General features: G+C 43.9%; 2 protein-coding genes across 6 annotated transcripts in view; one reads left to right on the top strand and one right to left on the bottom strand.

Annotated features, from left to right (window-relative positions):
* Positions 1–1,830, bottom strand: part of LOC149456535 (transmembrane 9 superfamily member 2-like) — a 64,157-nt gene extending 62,327 nt beyond the window's left edge. Inside the window, exon 1 of the mRNA XM_089684988.1 lies at positions 1,580–1,830. Coding sequence (XP_089541114.1) covers positions 1,580–1,699 — 120 coding nt within the window. The 5' untranslated portion in view covers positions 1,700–1,830. The remainder of the gene's footprint in view (positions 1–1,579) is intronic.
* LOC149456536 (uncharacterized) lies at positions 1,829–21,532 on the top strand. Of its 5 annotated transcripts, none has more exons than XR_016313876.1 (3): positions 1,829–1,916; positions 7,137–7,380; positions 9,749–11,606. XR_016313876.1 is itself a non-coding variant. In XM_089684985.1 (3 exons), the coding sequence occupies exon 3, from the start codon at positions 18,843–18,845 to the stop codon at positions 21,360–21,362; it is 2,520 nt and encodes an 839-aa protein (XP_089541111.1). In that variant the 5' UTR covers positions 1,829–1,916; positions 7,137–7,380; position 18,842; the 3' UTR covers positions 21,363–21,532. The 5 variants fall into 5 exon arrangements, 3 of the variants coding, with proteins under 3 accessions (XP_089541111.1, XP_089541113.1, XP_089541112.1); XR_016313875.1 differs by lacking the exon at positions 9,749–11,606 and adding an exon at positions 7,792–7,947; XM_089684985.1 differs by lacking the exon at positions 9,749–11,606 and adding an exon at positions 18,842–21,532.
* Positions 21,533–23,276: the final 1,744 nt, after the last annotated feature.

A 23,276-nucleotide genomic window follows, 5' to 3' on the forward strand; every position in this document is an offset into this window, starting at 1 on the left:
TTTAAAATATAATTTCTCCTGAAAATGTGAGTTGTGTTGCAATTGCATACACTATATTATATTTTTTTTATTGGCTATTTTTTTCCCCATGAAAGTGGAGTTACCCTTTAAAATGTAATTTCTCCTGAAAATTTGAGTTCTGTTGCAATTGCATACACTATTATTATTTTTTTTTATTGGCTATTTTTTTCCCCATAAAAGTGGAGTTACCCTTTAAAGTATATTTTTTTTCCTGATAATTTGAGTTTGATAAACTGCTTGGAAAATATCAGGTGATATAAAAAAATTGCCACAACAGCCATTTTATTCTGCAGAGCCACTGTTTAAAAAAATATTAAATATTTGGGGGTTCTAAGTAATTTCCTAGGAAAAAGATGCAGATTTTTCCATGTAGGAGAAGTCAGACTTGGCCCTGTTCTGGAAGTGGTTAAGAAAGGTTCAGAGACTTTTCTTCCTTGTGTTTCCTGCAGGTCCGGCAGCTGATTGCAGTGCATGGGATGCTGGGCCTGTACAAACGCACCCGCACAGACCTGCAGTGTGAACCTAGTGTTAATAGGAACCTCTATTCTGTGTATTTATAGACACATCCGGCTTATTTTGGAAAGGAAACCACAGAGTAAACTACAGAGCTGTCTAGAACACATTCCCATGGAAGTCTACATTTCTTTGGCCTCGGTCACACAGACGCCATGCTCTACCGCCCCTCTGAAAAAGCGATCGCTGGCGGATGGCCTATCAGATGGAGTCAAAGCAGTGGCCGCCAGGCATGTCCATCTGATTTGTATAGAGAGGGGCAGGTGAGACCCTCTTTCATGTTTTTTTTCTTCCATCTGTGTCCCCACTGGGGGAGTTCACCCCTCTATTTATACTGGGCACTACTGTTGCGGAGACAGAAAGTGATGGGAAATTGTAAAAGTTGTCACCAGGGGAAATCTTCCCATGGGGACACCTGTTCCAGTGACAACTACCTCAGGACTCAGGTCAGTGTACTACAGCGGCAGGTACAGATAAGTGCTTATGTACAAATCAATGTTCTGTAAAGAGATGCCTGTGTAATGAGTCATGGCGATCGCTCCTTGTGTGATTAGAGGACAGCTGCCGAACCTCTTTATTGGTCTCTGATTTGTACGCTGAGGGGAGGAAGCTGAACATAAACATCTCTCCATACCTGCTGCCATAGTACACTGATCTGGGTGATAAATGCATAGTACACTGATCTGGGTGATAAATGGCTGTATGAATGAGCCCTGAGATAGTCCTCACTGGAAAAGGTATCACTATCCTGATGTCTGGTGCTGGTGACAACTTTGGGGGGGGGGATTTCCTCACTTCCTGTTGTGTCTCTGGGACAGGAAGTGAAGGGAAATGTCCCCAAGTGTACACAGACAGCATAGACATAACCTGGTAGGTTGTTACCCTTCTGTACTCTACTGAAAACAAAACAAAGCTGGTACCAGACACAGACTTTTCCTGGGGGACTCAAGTCCCCACCAATAGGACCAGTGTAGTCCTATAGGACGGAGTATAGCAGGCTGACCTCTACCCCCGGTCTCCCCGGGAAGTGCTGTGTCCTCCTCACCTTGCAGTTCTCCTTCTCACTCCCCACTTCACAGAAGCTGACCGGAGCCAGGCCGGGGAGGTAGAAGGCGGCACTCCAGCCCGAGCACAGCGCACACACCAGCAGAGGTAAGTAGTTCATGGTTCTCTGGGGCCCCGCACCTTCCTCCGGGTCAGATGATGGTGATGACGATGATGACAGCACTCGCTTCCTCACGCTCAACCGCTGCTAAGGGCTTGGCACGGCGTGATCCGACGTCAGGACGCGACGTGCGCGGTCCGTACCGGGATTAGGCGGGTGCACGAGGAGCGTTGTATACATCGGAGTGTGGGGGAGAGAGAGCTGCCTGGAAGTTGAGGTGAGAACACCTGGACTGAGTGTGCCCGGGGGAGGACGATGAGTGTGCTTCAATGACAGGGGGATTTCTTACAAGTATGAGTGGGAGAGGGGAGGAGTGGGGTGTAATGTTCAGGGGGTAGGCTGAGGACTGAAAGATAGGTTTGTAGGTGGGGTGGTGAGGGCAGGAGGTACAGACAAGGTGGGGTGGTGAGGGCAGGGTGGGCACTGTCCGGGAGTGTGGCGCTCTGGGCCGGAGGGGACACTGGCCGGGAGTGTGGCGCACTGGGCCGGAGGGGACACTGGCCGGGAGTGTGGCGCTCTGGGCCGGGGGGGGCACTGGCCGGGAGTGTGGCGCTCTGGGCCGGGGGGGGCACTGGCCGGGAGTGTGGCGCTCTGGGCCGGAGGGGACACTGGCCGGGAGTGTGGCGCTCTGGGCCGGGGGGCGCACTGGCCAAGAGTGTGGCGCTCTGGGCCGGGGGGCGCACTGGCCAAGAGTGTGGCGCTCTGGGCCGGGGGGGGACACTGGCCGGGAGTGTGGCGCTCTGGGCCGGGGGGGGCACTGGCCGGGAGTGTGGCGCTCTGGGCCGGGGGGGCACTGGCCGGGAGTGTGGCGCTCTGGGCCGGGGCGGGCACTGTCCGGGAGTGTGGCGCTCTGGGCCGGGGGGGCACTGGCCGGGAGTGTGGCGCTCTGGGCCGGGGGGGGCACTGGCCGGGAGTGTGGCGCTCTGGGCCGGGGGGGCACTGGCCGGGAGTGTGGCGCTCTGGGCCGGGGGGGGCACTGGCCGGGAGTGTGGCGCTCTGGGCCGGGGGGGGCACTGGCCCGGGAGTGTGGCGCTCTGGGCCGGGGGGGGCACTGGCCGGGAGTGTGGCGCTCTGGGCCGGGGGGGGCACTGGCCGGGAGTGTGGCGCTCTGGGCCGGGGGGGGCACTGGCCGGGAGTGTGGCGCTCTGGGCCGGGGGGGGCACTGGCCGGGAGTGTGGCGCTCTGGGCCGGGGGGGGCACTGGCCGGGAGTGTGGCGCTCTGGGCCGGGGGGGGCACTGGCCGGGAGTGTGGCGCTCTGGGCCGGGGGGGGCACTGGCCGGGAGTGTGGCGCTCTGGGCCGGGGGGGGCACTGGCCGGGAGTGTGGCGCTCTGGGCCGTGGGGGGCACTGGCCGGGAGTGTGGCGCTCTGGGCCGGGGGGGCACTGGCCGGGAGTGTGGCGCTCTGGGCCGGGGGGGGCACTGGCCGGGAGTGTGGCGCTCTGGGCCGGGGGGGGGGCACTGTCCGGAAGTGTGGCGCTCTGGGTCGGGGGGGGGGCACTGGCCGGGAGTCGGGCGCTCTGGGCCGGGGGGGGCACTGGTCGGGCGCTCTAGGCCGGGGGGGGGCACTGGCCGGGAGTCGGGCGCTCTGGGCCGGGGGAGGGGGCACTGGCCGGGAGTATGGCACCTTTTAAATATTCTGTCTGGTGCCAATCTTCACGCATGTGCACGTCTATTCGCCAGCCGTCTCACAGGAATTCCCTTACAGTGGCGCTCTGGGCCGGCCGGGAATGTGTGGCGCTCTGGGCAAGAGGGCAACTGGCTGAGAACAGGACTGTCCAGGTGGGACAAGGATAGGCAGGCACTTGACTAGGGTGTGTGCATTGGGGTCTGACATATTGTGGTGCTAGAGGAGTGGGAGAGAGCGCACGTCTGCCCTGGTGTAATAATTTATTGATAAAAACAATGTAATTTCTCAGTCAATACACTCAAAAGAGATGATGAAAGGATCGGCATGTAGAAGGACCCAATCTCCACTCCTGAGTGGCCACTGTAAAGTCTCCATGGAAAGGGGTGACTTGTGATCTGCTAAGAGTCAGCTGGTACTCTTGATATAAACAGCCTACCGCGATGGGTCCACTGTACATGTGCCTGGTCCAGCCAGTGCCGTGCACCAGAGGGATCCTCCATCGACATGACAAACAGGAGATTTCGTGCCATCACCTGGTGGATGTTCTAGAGATCTGCAACGCCAGATTGAGAGGTGAACTACTATTATCAGCTAGTCCAGAGGGGCTTTTGTGACCAGCGCATCAACTAACTTTCTTTGGGTGGTTTTGCTGGTGACAGAGGAAGCGGCTCTCAAACTTGGGACTGTAGTGGTTCTGAAGGAATGCTTCAGGATCGAGGATAATTGGCCAATAAGTGGAAGAGGAAGGAGGAGAAATTTCTATTGGAGGCAGATTCCCCCAGTGGAAAAACAACACTGTGACTAAGGCAGCCCATGCAGTAGTCCTTTTTTTTTTTTTTTTTTTTTTCTAGAACCAGAAAAAAAAAAAGAATCTCTTCTCCCATCCACACATTCACATCCACTACTTGTCCAGCCTGTCAGTTTAGGTGGATGGCCATGTCTTGGTAGGTTTGCAGTTGTGCCATACTCTTTCCACTTTCCGATGATGGATTGTACAGTGCTCCGTGAGATATTCAAAGCTTGGGATATTTTTTTTATAACCTAACCCTGCTTTAAACGTCTTCACAACTTTATCACTGACATGCCTGGTGTGTTCCTTGGCCTTCATGATGCTGTTTGTTCACTAATGTTCTCTAACAAACCTCTGAGGGCTTCACAGAACAACTGTATTTATACTGAAATGAAATTACACACAGGGGGACTCTATTTACTAATTAGGTGACTTCTGAAGGCAATTGGTTCCACTAGATTTTAGTTGGGGGTATCAGAGTAAAGGGGACTGAATACAAATGCACGCCACTTTTCAGACATTTATTTGTAAAAAAGTTTTTCAAAACCATTTATCGTTTTCCTTCCACATCACAATTATGTGCCACTTTGTGTTGGTCTATCACATAAAATCCTAATAAAATACATTTACATATTTGGTTGTAACATGACAAAATGTAGCCAATTTCAAGACAGGGATTTTGAATTTATATTGCCTGACACCTGGGACATGTAGTTTCTATTTAACCCTTAGCCCTGCTGCAGGCAAGCAGCAGGGCTCATCTGTCAGGTGAAAGCATTCGGGAGGCCACGCTGCTACTAGATTGCTTGCACACAGCCTACAGTTCCAACCTCTGCTATGTGCACTGCATTGCATTCAGTGGAGTACAAGGGTAGCCATTGGGGCAGAGAGTGACGGGGGTAGGGGGTACGCGGGAGGGCGCTTTCTGGGAGGATGTCATATGACGCCCTCCCAGAACTGGACAACCACGCTGTAGCCGTCATTTAGCTATAGAGCAGTTGGCAAGAGGTTAAATACGGTTTTGCATAAAAATTTATTTTTTTTTTTTTATCTGGACAAGTAGATTATCATGAGGGACAAGTAGACTGAAACCTTAATTTAGTCCCTGGACAAGTAGTTTTTTCAAAAATGTCAACACCCCTGTAAAGGGTATGAATACATTTTAAAGGCACTGTAAATTTCATTTCCACTTCTTTTTTGCATTACTATTCAAAGATACTTACCTGGTAGTGATGTGAACCCTAAAGTCATCCATCATTAGTCATTATTATTGACTGTCCAAATGAAAATGTACTTTTGATATGTATGGATATAGGCATTACATGCTATGTTGTCTTTTGCGTCTCTGCTGTATATGAGATCATCGCAGCTCATTGTCATGATTCTCTGTATCTTCCTTAATGTAATCATGCTTTATTTTGTTTTACTCTGTACTGGTGTTTTTCATTGTCTTTGTTTTTCACGTTTCTCTTTTAATTGAGTTGTTTGATTAAAAAGAAAAAAAAAAAGTCCCCTATTTTTGTTCCACTTTTTGGTATATATCCTTTTTATGGATATATAACATCTTCAAGTATTCTTATTACAGCAGTTGTAGACCATCTAGTTTAAGTTTGGCATGGTTAAAGTATAACTAAAGACATTTCTTTATTGTATTTAGAGTGGCGAGGGATTAGGACACCTGTAAGGTTTTTATTGCCATCTGTGTCACCCCTTTTGGGGATCTTTACCCCCTGTATACTAGTGATGCACTGATATAAAATATCTGCCAAAAATAGGGTTATTGGCGTTTTGCCGATTTAGAAGGAAAAAAAAAAGGTGTCGATAATCATAATTGACTTCAATGCAGAATCGTGTCCCGTTACCTTCAATGCAAAAACCCCTCTATTTAAGGTTTTTGTTTTTTTTAATTTTATTTTATTTATATATATCTGTCCATTTCAGTTTTCGGACAAGTGCATCCTGAATTTTTGGTTTTAGTCCAGAATTTTCTTTTCGGTTCACCATTGCATTATCACTGAGCATGAAAGTGAGGGAAAATTCTAAATTTTGAGTGTTCACCAAAACAAGAGTAGAGATTAAGTTTTCCAATGGGGATACTAGTTCTGTTGACAACCAGGTGTTTTCACACTTTGGAGAGATATATTCCTAACTTTGCGTTTCAGCTGTAGGACAGGAAGTGAAGGGAAATCTCGCAAATGTGTACACAGATGGCGTAAAAACAAAACTGACGGGTTATAACTCTCCCTTAATCTATTCAAATTTTTAAAAAAGTATCAAACACAGATCATCATGGGCAGGGCTGCTGTTAGAAAACACGGGGCCCCATACAGCCAGCCAACCCGGCAGCCCCCCCAAAAAAAACAAACCGTTTACTATGTTTCAGTTATGAATGCACACAGTGAGTGATCGATACCAACATATTTACCAGACCCTTCCCCCACTCTCCTTCCTGAAGGATCCTACTGTGTGTTTGCAGCTGCCAGTGTGTAGGAGAGGGAGACCTGCAGCACTGCAGAGGTGGGGGCACACAGGGAGAAACATATAGTGTACAGGGAGGGGTGACTGGTGGGGTGCAGTTACTGGAAACGATCCCCTGTATGGTTCTCTCTGCAGTAGCTGAAAGCCAGCAGGAGGGAGAGAAGAAGAAATCTTTCAGCTGCTGCAGAGTTTGTAATACAGGGGTTTGGTTCCAGTAATTGCCCCCACCACTATGCCGATCACCCTCCCTGCCCACATCTGATCTCACCCAGCTGCTTGGGCCCCATACAGGAGGACTGGTGGTACCACCTTATCCATGGCCCCGATAATGAGGATGGTGACTATCACTTAAAAAAAAAAAAAAAAAAAAAAAAAAAAGCTGTTTGCAGGTTCAGCAAGCTTTGGCACTACTTTCAGATATTATTATTGGCCTATGAAGTGGTTTTAAAGTCCAGTTTTTTTAAAGCTATTTCACTTGCTGAAAAAAGTCAGTTACAATGGAAGTTGCTCCTTGATGCTATGAACTTCTTGTTTCCTGCAGAATCAACTGATCCTGATATCTGGTGTTGGGTTGGCTCCCTTTCTGTGTATGGCGCCATGGAATCCAGCTAGAGCCCCCCTTTCCTGCACTCCATGATCAAGCTATAGAGCGACATGTGGATCTTGCCAGTGCTGACACTCATATACAGCCTGAGATGACCAAAAACACAGAAGACCCACCTCTGTCCCCTCCTCCAAATGAAGAAATTGATAGTGGTTCCTGAGGCTTCTCTGTAACAATAAAGGTAAGGTGTTGTGTTTTTTTTTACAGTATTTAAAATGAGCAAAAAGCTGTGTTTTTATTTTTACTATATTGTGGAAAAATATCTGAATGAGGATGGCACATATGAAATAACATTACAGAGCAAAGTAAGGTGACATAATAACCATCATTTTTGTTGGAAGGTTGGTTTACATACTGGAACAGTGTAGACGCTTCATTTTCAATTACTGGAATTGGTGCAAATCTTCTTCATAAAGGGTATGCTTTTACAGCTTTGTATAGCTAAGTCTGTGCTGCAGAGGGCTTTGCAGTAACGGCATGTACTTGGGATGGGGAAGGAACAAGAATGAGTAGAATAAAAGCAATGTACAAATAACTTTTACTTTAGTTATCTATTAGTTTTTTAATAAATAGATAACATTCTATTTTTTAGGTGTTTCAGAGTAAACTCCTTCTATTCCGTGGGGTTGGTTTTCTTTTCAGTGAACTGTGTAATTGATGGATTGACAACATGATTGATGTGGATGCTGTGATTGACGCTTGGTTTACTTTTAGGAACGATAATAAACTTTATTTTTAAAGTTGAGAAGTATGTGTTTGTGTTTTATTTCAATAAAGGAATTTTTAAATAAGGGTTGTGTATTTTTTTTATTTTAATGTTTAACTCTTTGTGGGTAAAAAGGGGTTACTAATGTAGGCCTGTACTCATTCCTTGGAGGGGGCTGGTACAACAAAGGATGGAGGGGTGGTTGTATGTTTGTTGACCTCCCTTTCTTGGTCACCTAAGTTTTATGCATGATAAGGGTCTGATTGAGATAGCCAGGGGAACACCCCACACCATATTTTTTTTTTTTTTTTCTTTCTTTCATAACATTTTCTGACTATATGAATTTTAGGAAGGAATCTAGAGGTACACACTATAATGAAGGCGCCCTCAGATATCTGCCTCCTACTAGAAAAATGAGTACAGCCATACTTTAGTGCCCCTTATTTCCACAAGTCGTTCAATTAAAAAAATACTGTTAATCATTTAACGAAACTAAATACAAACACATACTGTTTTTAAAAATACATTTTTATCTTAATTGTATAGTATAGGACATAGGCTGGATATTCATAGACCCACTTATAGGCTGGTATCTTCAGGTGATTGGACACTGTCAAAGCGTTTTAGTGATCAATCAGCTTATATCTTCAGCTTGTTCAGTTAGGCTTTGAATATGCTGTATAGAAGCTGCTTAGTTGGCATGTACAACTGTTTCAGTAAATTCCTCTCTCTGTCGTCCTGTTTTTTTGCTAATGTCTACAACAATAGAAGCAGGGCACTTGGTGCAAATCTTGTAGTTAGTAGCAGGGTCCTATATGGGTCCAGGGCTGTAGTCCACTCCTCTGGGGCTATGGCACCCTAAATAGCGACCAGCGCCATGGAAAGGATCACACCACAGATTGCACATTTTACCACCACGTCTGCCTAGAGCCCTTTATAAGGTACTCCTGGTGTTCCCTCCCACCTTTTTGCTAAGAAGACTTTTCTTCAAAGCGGTCAATACTTGGGTTTATGCATATTCCTTCATGGAAATACCCCATTTCTGATCCCTACTCCATGAGTATCCACAGGGGCATACCCTCAGTGATAGCAATGATGGAAACCAGGTGCAAGGAAACAGCAGCAGAAGTGCAGGCAAACATTTGCTCTGCCAAAGGTCTGCAAGACACGCAAACCACTCAGTGTGATGATACTTCCCTTTGCATTTAAATCTAACACTACCTCAGGCATTCAGCAAAGTCACACTTTCTTGGACATCTCTGCTTTAATACAGCCATCACTGTTCAGAGCTCAAAAGCTCCAGATCTTTTCCCCACCAACACCATCTAGATGATTTGGAACTTGATATGCCTGTTCTAGGAGAGGCAGACATTGAGGAGAATGAAGAGAACCTGAACATAGTGGTAGAGTAGGCTGCATATGATTTTTCACTTCCAGACTGTAATACACCAAATGTTATCGCTTCATGCAATGCCAATGTAGATATGCTCATTTCTTCTGTACTCAAAAGCCTTGCCATTATTGCACTTGATTCACATTCTCACCATTCCCTATTGTGTACTAAGAGACCTGCTAAGTTTAAAAAGACATTCCCCATTTAGGAATAAATAGAATGGGCAGTCTATGACAATTGGGTCCGTCCTGAAAAGAATTTCACCCTTCTAAGAATCACTGCTGAGCTTTGTCCAGTGGAAAAAGAGTAAATCAGAAATTAGACAGCAGTAGGCCTTGTTGTCTTAATCATAAACAAGCATCCTTATTGTGTTCATAGAACATGTTCCTTCATTTAAAGATTCTGCAGCCAGTTTGAGAACCTTCGAACAGCTCTTTTTTTCTCTTCCAGGCCCAGCTCTGCAACTGGCTATTACTATTTCTGTTTCCCAAACAGCAGCTAATTGGACCAGTGACTGACAGGATGTGGTATTGCAGGACTGAACTGGCAGAACATTTGCAAATACTGCCCTGCACGTTATACTTTTCTGTTGATGACAAGTTGTTCCGGTGTGAACCAGAGCTTAATTCTGTCCATAAGCACAGGTCATTTGAGGATACCTGTAAAAGATGTCTCAGAAGGATTAAATTTGAAGGAGAAGCACTTCACAAATTCATTAAAGATGTCACATTAGGAATGGTTCCCCTTCCATAACAGAAGAGTCAAAAATATTCAGGTGCCTCTACCCCCCCAAAACAAAGAACACCTGTTCGCTCTCATCAGGCTTCATCCTGTAAGCATAAATGCAACCCTTTTGGCACAAGACTTGGAACCCGAAATCCACCAAGTCTACCCAAAAGCCCTTTTTCCAATGTAGGGACACCCTCATTCCTAATAGGCGGTGGGATGTCTGTTACAGTTTGCTTCTCTCTGGGTCGCAGACATCCCAGATGTGGGTTCATTCAAGGTTTCAAAGGGGTAGAACATTTTCTGCTTTCTTCTCTTAAAATAGCCAAATTCTTTTAATGGACAGTCAGTTTTGCAAAATGCTCTGAACCATCTCTTGTCGCAGGGACTGATTACTCCAGTACCTTCGAAGGACAGGATCCAAGGATTCTATTCAAACCTGTTCATGGTACTGAAGCCCTATGGGAGTATTCATCCTATCCTGGACCTATCCAATGAGGATGAAAAAATATGTGCCACATCCCTAAATATAACACGTAATCAAAAGGGCAAAAACAATAGAACGGGACTTTTGAGGCACATCATTACACAATAAAATTAAATTTTATTTTATCCATATATAAAAAAACAATGTTACAACATCAATTTCTCTAAAATCGTTGCAACAGTTTAGTATAATACATATATATCACTTATATGAAGCATCAAATTCCAGGAGTAATATATGGCCCGATGTATTTCTTGGACAAAGTCCACTTCTTCCAGAGCCAATCTATACATCAACATTTTAAAAGATAACCGTGAGAAAGATTAATACAAATGATCTAAATTGAATCAATAATAATCAGCATCCCATTGGACAGTTCTAAAAAAAAATGGCCTGAAGCACCTAAGGGGGGGAAAAAAGGGAAGGGGGAGTTGGGGGCAGACCAGAACTTTCCCCTCGGTGCAACGCCAACATAAATTAATTTAAATTCTAGGTGCCTCGTGGTCTACATAATAGTAATGTTTAATGATAGTCCTTCCACACAAGTAATGTTAGAAAAAGACTGCAATTTAATACCTGGGAGAACATCCATGAGCTGCCCATGAAATAGCAGCAATAGCTAATCTGCGCCCCTATTCTCCAAAAAAGTTCAAGGAGGACAACTGACCAAGTACCATCCTATCACTGCAGAGATCTAAAATATAACAAATACAACAATAAATGCAAAGATGTAGATGCGTCCTCGGTATATAAAGTAATCCGTCACAAACAAGCCTATCTTAAAAATGCAAATCCGCCCAAAGATTTCGGCTTTCTTTATCATTGTACCGTGGTCCAAGACCAGATGCTTAGTAGGATAAAGTAATAGTTTACTCCTGCGGGGGATCTATAGCATAAAAGCAGAAGTATAACATACAAGTACACCCATATAATATAAACCAAGGAATTCACCATAACAAGGCCCACCTTAAACCATCCAGAATATCCTGTCACATAGAGATATATATTGTACTTTTCCAAAGTTTTGAAAAAAAGGGGGACCATCCAAAATCTACCATGCAAAATCTTCAATAACCGCTTCAAAGTCCAAAAATCATAGTCAATAGACAAGGACTAAGTTCTAACTTTTAAATAGAATCTATATATGCTCACCTATGCAGAGTATGTTCAAACCACCAATGCCATTCAGTAAGCACAGGGAGAAAGAGGAGAAAACAAGGGGAGGGGGACCTCACACGAAATAGGTCCACTAATAGAACATAGATGGTGCAACTACTCACCCAGACAAGGTCCAGGAAATTCCAAAATGGCTGCTGCTGACTTGCATAGGAACCTCGCACGCACAGGTAACATAAGCGAAACCCGGAACTTGGGCTATCGCACCGTTCACCGCACCGGCGCATGCAGCCACATGCATTCCCAGAAGCGGGCAGCATGCTATCCTGGACCTAAAATCTAAACAAGTTACTCTAAATTCTAAAATCCCTCATGAAATCCCCAAGATTGGTATTTGTCTTTCTGAGACAAGGGGAATACCTAGCATCCATAAACATTCAAGATGCCTGATATCTTCATATTGATTTTACCCACAAGATTAGCTTTTTCTGTGCTTTGCAGTAGGATACAAACACTTCCAATTTATCACAATGCCATTTGGTCCATCCTTTGCTACCAGAGTATTCACAAAGGTACATGTACACACCTACATTCCCTCCTAAGAACTCGGGGCATTTAGATCTCAGGATATCTAGGTGACCTTCTTATGAAGGATTCCTCTCCCTTCCAGTTATCTGCAAACGTCCAGGTTTTAGGTTAGGTAATCAACTTTCAAAAATTTGCCCCAAGTGCTTATCTTTGTCTGGAATACCTGGGCTTAATTTTAGACACAGGCAAAAGTTTTCCTACCTGAAAACAAACCTGTCTAGGACCTCACAATCGGGCCTTAAGATCAAAAAGATATAACTTTGTGAGAGCTCTGAGACACATAGTGGCCTCCTTTGCCTAATTCCATTCAAGACTTCTCTAATATAACATCTTGTTGGCCTGGAGCAAATGTGTTCCTTCTCTAGACCTCCCTATCCTCCCCAGCAAAGCAAGGAACTCCTTAGCTTGGTAAATTTCCAATCTAACCTTGGCAGTGGCCTTTCTACCACACCAGTGGAGGGGGATAACAACTGATGCCAGTCTCTAAGGAAACCAAGCATCCCTGTCAACATCATGGAGCTCAGAGCAATAAAGCTGGCTCTGAATCACCCTTCTTCAGGGACACTCAGTCAGACAATGCTACAGCTATGGCCCATATCAGTCACTGAGGGGGACCAGGAATCAGAATCACATCCCAGAAGTGGACAATTGGAAGGCAGATTTCCTTAGTCTTCTTTGCTTGGACCAAAATGACTTGTCCCTTCATCCCAACATCTTCTACCTGATATGTCAGAAATTAAGGACTTTGTGGATATCCTGGCTTCCAGGTTCAACAAGTTATCCCTGTTTGTGACCAGGACCAAGGATCATCTAGCACTTGCATTGGATGCATGGATCTGATAGTTCCCTGGGCTCTCTTCAAGTCAATCTGTGCCTTTCCACCAGTGCAGATACTGCCTCAACTGCTCTGCAAAAGAGATCAAGAGAGGAAAACCGTCATTCTGTTTGCACCAAATTAGCCCAGGAGAACATGGTACATAGACATACTCAGAATTCTAGAGGATGATCCCTTTCCACTTCCAAACAGGCCAGACCTTCTGTCTCAAGGCTCTGTTAATCTGAAAGCCAGAAAAGCCACTTCCAATAGGATCTATTATCTATCACAAATCTACCAATTCGTCTTTACCTGGTATAAACACAAGCACTTTAAACACAGAGATTACTGTGTCTTGCATTTTGGTCTTCCTGCAAGTGAGACTTGACCAGAGCTTGGCCTTAAAGTGGTTGTAAAGCCTAAAGATTTTTTCTACCTTAATGTATTCTATGCAAAAAGGTAAACAACCTTCTGTGTCACAGAATCCCCTCTTATACTTGCCCAATCTCTATCCACCCTTGTGCATGAGAGCATAGATTCTCTCTGTTCTCTCCCTCCAATAAGCCAATGGTTCCCGCTGCTGTCAACTAAATTCTGTGGAGGTTGCAGGCCTAGTTGCTCTGTCTGTGTCAATAGATGCAGACAGGGCGGCTCAGGAGCAAGCCTGCACAACTGCCCCCATAGAAAGCCACCAAAGAGGAGGAGCCAGAGAGTGCTAGCGGAGCACCCCAGAAGAAGAGGATCAGGGCTGCTCTGTGCAAAACCATTGCACAGAGCAGGTAAGTATGATGACTTTGTTGTTATGTCTGTCAAATGTTTGTCTCAGTTGGTGGTTCTTTGTTGTAAGGAGCTTTCCCTTCCTTCTCCCCAAGGTGGTGTCATCCTTCCACCTCAACTAAGACATTTGCCTTCCTTCCTCGTGCTATATTTAGAGTTTATCTCAAGCCACAACTTCCATCTGGAAGAGGGACTCTTCTTCCTGTTGTCAGGGTCTCGAATGCAGCAGCATGCTTCCAGATCCACCATTGCTAGGTGGATAAGACAAATGATCTTGAGAGCCTACGCTGTAAAGGATACTGAGTTGGGTCCATCGACACTAGTTATTGTTGGGCCTGTTGGCATGGTTCTGTTTACCGCCTTTTTGTCCACCCTTCTTATTCACTGCTTGGAGACATCTGAGGGTCTATGAATTTACAGCCTGTGTCTTATACTGTACAACTAAGATGAGAGGAAATTTCAATACAGTGTCCAATGAGGTAATTCATGTCAATCACAATGCTCCTTTTGGCCACCGATTTTATAGACGCCAAACTCCCGTTGCTAATTGAGAGATTCTCGCAGCTGTTCTACCAGGGAAAAGTGTTTCACATCATTGATGATGTAACCCTTGCTTTTTCAATGTCAATTTAATTTACCTTTTTCTGGCAATCTCTAATTTAGTGTTTAGAGTACAGCATTTACAGACCACCCAAATATAGTCGACATATACACTTCACTGGTGTCTGGATTATACTTTTTTTTTTTTTTGTTTAGAGATTTGCAACCTAAAAATTAAACCAGACTCCTTTTTTTTTATCCTATATCCTCACATACCTTTCCTACTATTCTAAAGGTTATGTATAGGGTGTTGTAATTATTATCCTTTTATTAAAGTGGTGCTAAAGGCAGAAGGTTTTTCACCCTAATGCATTAAAGTAAAAAACCTTCGCCCTCAGCCCCCCCCCCCTCTTATATTTACCTGAGCCCCAGCTTGATCCATAGGTGTGCATAAGAGCTGCAGCTCTCCTGGTACATGTATACTGTGTTGTGTTGTAAATGACAGAAATGTAAAAAAAACAATAACATAAAAATAATTGCACAAATACTAAACACAAATGAAATAATGTCCATAAAAATCCAAAGATAAAAAGAAGAAAGGGTGTCCCTGGAACCATTAGGATCCCATTAAATGTGCAGAAGAAATATAATTGTTCCTTGCTTAGCTTAATTGTGTCAATTGCATCAGCAACATCCATCGCCATCAAAAGTGATATCAGGATGCAGGCTTGCCAGGTCTGCATGATCCCCTTACTTAGAGTGGTCTTAACAAGCTCAACCAATTTGCATAGACATCAGTGGCATCTCCCACTCATGTTCCCAGATCCTCCAAAGAAGTCACTCACCAAACAGCCTTGATAGGTCTCCCTGCAGTAAGACTTATGCAGGAGCAAACAAATGTTCTTCAGTGTAAAATATCTTCTAATATATTTATTTAGCATGAAAATGACCTCACATGTGAATAAAAACAAAATCAACGAGCTGGCATATGCCATTCACTTTGAGTCTGCCTTGATGTTAGTAGGAGGCTTCGTCTGGCGCATTTCGTCATCAAAGGATGGCTTTCCAGGGGGATCCTGCTCCCCTTTCTAGTAAATGGTCATTCCAGATCTGTGAATGCTTTTTGATTGCTAACATATTACTCCTTTATTAGCTTTCAGGACTGGCAAATTTTTTTGTTATTCATATATTTTCAAATTTTTTGCAAGTGGACATAGGACAACGTATAAATCATACATTGTGCAGATGTGGCAAACATCCACACAATCCAGGTGAAAACTGCAGTACTGCTTCTATTATGTGTGGTTCCTATATCAGCACCACCTAATAGTCACAATGTATTTTTCTTCCAGAAATACCTCAGTCTGGAAACAAAACCATATTATGACCACTAGATGGTGCAGATGGTGCTGATTATATAGGAACCACACATATTAGAGGAAGTATGGCTATTTCTGTTCTGATCGTATCTGCACAATGAATGTTTTGTGCATAAACCCCATAATGTTCTCTTTAGGTGTTACAGCTATAGACACATTTGTTGATACCCTTACAGCTGACTAAAACAACTCTTTGTTCCTCCTGAAAAGTGATCAAATTAAAAGCAAATGACTGGTGTATACCTGCATGCCCTTGGTATGTCATACAGTAAAGGAAAGAAGTGTGAAAAAAGATAAATGACATATTGTACAAGTATCTGATCTCAATGTGCGTTGCTTTTGAGTGACAGTGATCTCAAAGGAAGACCCAAGAAGACCTCACTTTGAAAGAAAAGCATAAAAAGCCATAATGGAATTTGCTAAAATGCATATTGATAAGCCAAGACAATGCTTCTGGAAGAATGTCTTTTGGACAGCTGAGTCCAAACTGAATAATTCTATCAAATCACATCAGTTCTATGTTCAATGTAAAGAACACTGCACCCACTGTGAAACATGAAAGTGAAGGCTAAGTTATGCTTTGGGGCTGCTTCATGGAATCTGCACAGGACACAATAAAATCTAAAGACTATCCAGGATACCTAGAGTGAACCATATGCAGGGGCGTATCTACAGCAAGGCAAACAAGGCACTTGCCTAGGGCGACAATTTTTAGGGGGGCGGCACCGCCCCCCCAGAAGAAGGGACCTGGTGAGCAGTGGCGGACAGAGCGATGCAGGGCTGCCATCTTAGGGCTACCACCAGTACTCCTGTAGGTGGCCCAGACAGCAAGAGGATTGGTGTGGTGGGGGAGAACAGTTGCAGGACGATGCACTGTGTATCGCTCCCTCCAGCAGCTGAAAGCCAGTTTCTACCCCTCTCCCTCCTGTCGGCTTTCTGCTGCTGGAGGGAGAGACAGAGCTGGCCGGATCAAGGGGGTGCCCTGGTGTTCCTGAGTGGCCGCTCTTCGCTGAGCTCCTTCCCCCACCTGCACTCAGAGCTGGGACCAGGGGAAAGCCTGGAGCAGGGTGAGGAGAAGTGTCGGAGAGGAAAGAGTCCAGAGGAGGTGAGCCGTGTTGTGTTCTCTGGGCTCTCCCTCCTGGCGTCAATGCAGCACATGATTTACGATCACTGATCGATCATATGTGACTGCACACACACAGTATGATTACCACCCCCTACCCACATTTCCTGCTGCCCGGATATCAGCAGCCCTTAGAGGAGGTGGGGGAGCGTAATCATACTGTGTGTGTGTGTGCAGTCCCATATGATCTAGAAGTGATCGTCTATCATGTGCTGGATGAACGACAGGAGGTAGAGCCCAGGGAACACAACACAGCTCACCTCCTCCAGGCTGTTTCCTCTCTACTTTTTCTATGAAGTGTAATGTGGATTTTGGGAAGGGGGGGTATTTGCTAGGAGGAAATATGTGCTAGTAGGGGAGAGGGAAGAGAGAGAGAGAGAGAGAAAAGCGAGGAGGGAGAGAGACAGAGAGAGGGAACAGAGACAGGAAGAGAGAGGGAACAGAGAAAGGGGGGAGAGAGAGAGAATCATATATACACACACACACACTCATTGAACTCTCTCATGTAGGGGGCGCACAATTTTTGTGGTGCCTACGGCAGTACAAAACCTAAATACACCACTGACCATATGATTTTCAGGTTAAACAGTTGCAAGCTAGTCAATCTTCAGTGTCACTAGAACACTTAGGCTTGTTCAGTATTTTTTATGATTTCACAACCAGACTTGAATATACTTTAACCACTTCAGGTCCAGACACTTTCACCCCCTTCCAGTCCAGACCAATTTTCAGCTTTCAGCAATATCACACTTTGAGTGACAATTACTCAGTCATTCAACACTGTACCCATATGAAAATTGTATCCCTTTTTTTGAGACAGAGCTCTCTTTTGGTGGTATTTGATCACTGTTTTTTTTATTTTTTGCTATATAAATGAAAAAATACCGAAAAGTTTAAACAAAAATCATTTTTTGCTTAATTTTTGTTATAAAATTTTTCAAATAGATAATTTTTCTTCATGAATTTAGGCCAAAATGTATTCTGCTACATTTTGAGGATAAAAATAACTCAAAACAGTTTATATTATTTAGTATGTGTGAAAGCTATAGAGTCTGCAAACTATGGGATATATATTTGAAAATTGATCAGTTGAGATCCTAAAATGTCGGACGCTGGTATGACGTAAGGCAGTGATCAGGAAGCTAGAATAAGGTATGGCGGTGATCAGGACGCTGTTATGGGGTGTGGAGGGTGATCATGATACTGGTATGTGGAATGGCTGTGATCAGGATGGTGGCTTAAGGCGGTGATCAAAACGCTGGTTTGGGGTATGGCAGTGATCAGAACGCTGGTATGGGGTATGGCAGTGATGAGGACGCTGGTGTGGGGGTATGGCAGTGATCAGGACACTGGTATGGCAGTGATCAGGACACTGGTATGGCATATGGGATGATCAGGACACTGGTATGGCATATGGGATGATCAGGACACTGGTATGGCATATGGGGTGATCCGGATGCTGGTATGGGGTATAGTGGTTATTAGGGTGCCAGTATGGTGTATGGCGGTGGTCAGGGTGCTGGTATGGCATATGGCAGTGATCAGGGTCTTGATTTGGGGCTTCCCTGCATTTCTTGACAGGGCTTCCCTGCATTTTTTATTGTTATTGTGGGGCAGTGATCACGGACACTGGGGTGGCTGGCACTGCAGTGTGTGAGTTTACAAGCAGCCCGACAGGCTGCTGTATACTCACACACTGCAGGAACACTTCTCTCTGCTCTCACACTGAGAGCAGAGAGAACCGATCTTTACTTTCAGTTTCTGGTGTTTACTATGTGAGTGCTGTGATTGGTCACATCAGTCACATGGTAAAACGCCACGTGATCTCCTGAACACAGCGGTAATCTGATCTGCTGTATCCGGGTGACGTACAGGAACATTAGCCCGCATCGGTGCTGCTTCCCGTCTGCCATCTATTTAGAATGGCCGGACGGCAAGTGGTTAAGTAGTCATCATGAAAATGCATTAAATATAGTTTTTGCTTGTTTTTCAGAATGCCGAGTTGTATTGTAAAATCCTGCTCCTTTTCATGGAGAACACGGACTGAAGAACTAATTTTACATGCCTTCCCCCGCAATCGTGGTCGAATAAGAAAATGGCTGGAGCAACTTAACGTTCCTAAAGAAGATTTGGAGTATTTCTCAGAAAGGATTGCAACTGCTGGAAAAGGCATATATAGAATCTGTTCCAGTCATTTCAAAGATACAGATTATGAAATGAGGGGTCCACATAAGGTTTTGAAGTCTACAGCATACCCTACCATGAATTTGGAGGACATACTGGAAAGGCATACTACCACAAGCTATACAAATAATAGAACTGATGTTGAGCACGATTATTACAAACGGCAGAGAATAGAGCAGGCCCATACAAGTCGCGATTCTTCAACCAAACCTTGCTCACAAAGTAGCTCTGATAGCACTTTTAGTATTGTTGGAATGAATTCTACAAGTCAGTTTTTTCAATCTTTTGTATCACAAACTGCCGAGTGTGATCTAGAAGAGACTCAATATGTTGACTGCATTTTGGATAAGTCCAGTGTAAGTGGCTATTTGCCTACAGAACCTAGTTCTGATGTTCCTATATCACACACTCAAATAAAGAAAAGCAAGCACTGTAAAATTTGTACACATGGTTTACTACTCTCTAGAAAATTAAAAGTTAGGAAAATGCATAAAAGCACACAGTGCAACCAAAAAAATGATGTTCGTAATAAAAAAGTTCAAGTTACAATGAAGAAGTCTAAAGTTTCAGTTGGAACACAGTGTTCCCTTGTTGATTTACCTCCACTTTCTCTACTTCCAATTATTGATTCAAGCTGTGTTAAGATTGAAGCCTCAGCTACATCTACCGAGGGTATTTTTCAATCTTCAATAAAAGTTGAACAAGGTGATATTGTTTCCTCTTGTGACTATTTATCACAGGTCAACACCTCAACTGTTACACAAAAGAAAAGATCAGACAATGACACCTCTTCTCATCCCTCTCATGAAGAAGGGATATTTAACTTAACACAATTGGAGGATGAAGAATTTTATGTCAATTGTGCAGATCCTGACCTGTCCTTTATCTACTTACCACCAGATATAGAACATTCCAACATGGCCAAGCAGAAGAAATTTCTAGTCTTTGAACAATGTTTGGACCAACTGCTTTTGAGTTCTCGTTGCATGCGTGATACTCAGTGTAATGGACATATCATTGGACTGCAAAAATACATGGTCGGATCAGCACTGGTAGTGCATGCTGAGTGTAGTTCCAAACACAAATTTAAATTGTGGACTAGCCAGCCCTTTATTGGGCGCATGCCTGCAGGCAATTTGTTAATTTCAGCTGCAGTTCTATGTAGTGGGTCCAGTTTTTTCAAAATGCACAATTTCTTTTCTCTATTAGAAATGGCAGGCATTTCGGCAACCACACACTACAATAATCAAAAAAATTACTTGTTCCCAACTATCGAGTATCACTGGTTTTCTCAACGGAGTGAGATCCTTGAACAGATTGGTCCAAAAAGTGTGGCATTACTTGGTGATGGTCAATATGATACACGTAGTTTTAATGAGAAATATTGCACTTATACCCTACTTGATGCTGAAAGTCATCGCATTATTGATTTTCAGATTGAACAGTTGCAGGCCAGTCAGTCTTCAGCTTCACTAGAACATCTTGCATTTGTTGAGGTCTTAAATAGAGTTCTATCTGATCAACTTAGGGTAAAAGTTGTTGCCACAGACAGACATTTTCCCATTCAAAAAATCATAAAGGAGAGATATCCACTCATAAAGCATGAGTTTGATGTGTGGCATATGGCAAAATCGATTGGGGCAAAACTTCATGTAGCCAGTAAAAAAAAAAATTGCAGGGAATTGTCTAGCTGGATTCCTTTGACAAGAAAACATTTGTGGTGGGCGTTTAATACTTATCAACATAATCCTATATTGCTGAAAGAGAAATGGCTTTCTATCATATATCATTCCACCAATGTCCATGAATGGACAAGCAACACTTTATACCATCAGTGCTCTCATCCACCAATACCAAATGATGAGCCAAAAGAGTATGAGTGGTTAACACCAGGATCAGCAGCTCACAATCAGCTGAAGTCTATAGTCCAAGATTCAAGACTGCTAAAAGACCTTGATCGCCTTTCTATATTTTGTCATGCTGGAAAAATTGAATTCTTTCATAGCATGGTCCTAAAATATTGTTCAAAACAGCATCATTTTGTTATGGATGCTATGGTGGCAAGAACCCAGTTGGCTGTCATGGATTATAACCAAAACATCAGTAAACTTCAAGCCACAACAGATTTAGAGGGAACCTTGCATTACCGTTACTTCAACAAAGAAACCAGAGACTGGGCTGTGAATAAACAATATCCGCCAACCAATTCAGTTTTTATGAAGAAAATTATCTCTAATGCAGTGGACTTTGCAGCAGGTCTTAGAAATTTCTCATGGAAGTCAAAACATGACAGTGCACTTGATAACATAGCCCTTGTTCCCAGAATTTAAAAAAGGATCCTTTAGCAAAGTACCTCTCTCACTTCTCCCAAAACCAGTAGTTCATGTTTTATATGAAAATGTATCCATATCTGCAGTTAGAAAATAATTACTATAAGTTCTATTTCTTTAATTTAATTTTTTTTTAAATAATAAAGTTTAAATTGACTTTGCTTTGATAACCTTCAAGTCTTATTGTCTATAACTTTAGTTGAATGTAGGTATGTTCTAAATTGTGCACTTATAACCATGCTTCACATGAGGCCCAAAGCTCCTGCATGTTTTTCAGTAATTAAAATAGACCCAAACATATAGCTAAATTTGATTACTACTCTGCATATTATAGCCACTAAACTCCACTGCCTACCCACCTGACTATTACATGCGGGAGTTGCCTACATCTTGAGATGTTCTACATCTTACCATAGGATCCAGCCAAGCTCTGTTCATTCTTCCCTTCTTAGAGCACTCCATTACCTCTCATCCCGCACCACTGTCTTTGCTAACATCAGGAAATGGAAGGGTACTGTGAGGTTGATATCTTGAACAGGAATGTTGAAAAATGCTTGACTTAATCATGCTGCTTTGCATTGCTGATCAGTGTATTCTGACAGTGGAGGAGTTTCACTCTTAGAATATAGTAGCGCAGTGACTGTGGGGAACAGCAAGTTTTTACTCCCTAAGAAAAAGGTGAGGGCGACAAGTCAAAAACTGGTGTTGTCTTTGGAATCCAAGAGCCCCGTTCATATGCAGCAAGCCTCGGGCTCCAAGCAGAATCCAATGTCTAAGTTCCATTAAAAAAATAAAAAAAACACCCAAATCCTCCACATATAGAGGTAAGCTCTCTGCACAGAAAAGGGTTCCCCCCATTCACTTGGGTGGGGGGCCATCTGGACTCAGGAAGTCACAGACAACTGGGTTTGCAACATGGTGTCCACAGGATACAAGCTGCAGTTTCACTGATACACACACACACATTTTATTCACTGAAGGGTGTCTTTGGAGCCTCAAAAACAGCGTTGTTTTTTTTTGCTTCTTTGTTAAAAGGCTGCTGTCTCAGGGGATCATTGCCCTGTGCCAGAAAATGAGAGGTCTCAAGGCTTTTATTATTATTATAATACAGGATTTATATAGTGCCAACAGTTTGCTCAGCACTTTGTTATTCCAACCTGTTTATGGTTCCCAAGCCACACAAAGGTGTCTGGCCTATTCTGGACCTGAAGGTTCTCAAAATGTACCTGAAGGTACAAAAATTAAGAGTGGAAGGAGTTCACCTGGTCAGCGATTGCTTCCGTTCATCAGGGGGAATTCCTGGCGTTAGTGAAAGGATATCTACACATCCCAATTTTGTAACCTCACCAAAGGTTTCTGGGTCTCGCAGTAGAGGCTCGTCACTGACAATTTATGGAGTAGTAATCTGACTTGTCAACTGCCCTCAGAATGTTTAGTATGATATTTGCTCTGGTTCTGGGGTTGTTGAAGACCTACAGTATTTCCATGGTGGGGTACCTGGATCACCAGCTCTCACAGGTACCGAAAAGATTTGGTTAGGTGCTGAACCTTCAGAAGTTGGGCTTGGTTCCAACTCAACATCTGGAATACTTAGGCTTTGTCCTCTACACAGCACAGAAGAAGGTATTGCTTCTGCAGGAGAAATGTCTGTCTCTTCAATCCCACGTGGAGGTTAGTGGAAAGTTTCTTGATTCTGCCCTGCATGAAAGTGCTGCTGAAGATCCCTTGTATGTTTCATTCCTGTCGGTCAATGTATCGGTTTTTGACTGATTCTCTGCTGTTACCTATTCTATAATAAAATTCTTTGTAAAAGAAAGTGCTGCTGAAGGTAGTAGCTCCCTATGCCCAGTTTCACTTCAGAGTTCTTCAGCTCAATATCCTATTGGTATGAGGCAAACATCAGGACTCCTTGGA

Source organism: Staurois parvus, unplaced genomic scaffold (assembly GCF_062004578.1).
Source record: "Staurois parvus isolate SC_StPar_1 unplaced genomic scaffold, SC_StPar_1.0 ptg000361l, whole genome shotgun sequence".
NCBI classification, from domain to species: Eukaryota; Metazoa; Chordata; class Amphibia; order Anura; family Ranidae; genus Staurois; species Staurois parvus.

What these genes read in the sequence shown, in the direction of transcription:
- LOC149456536 (XM_089684985.1), top strand. Translation starts at nt 18,843, where the DNA reads ATGCCGAGTTGTATTGTAAAATCCTGCTCCTTTTCATGGAGAACACGG.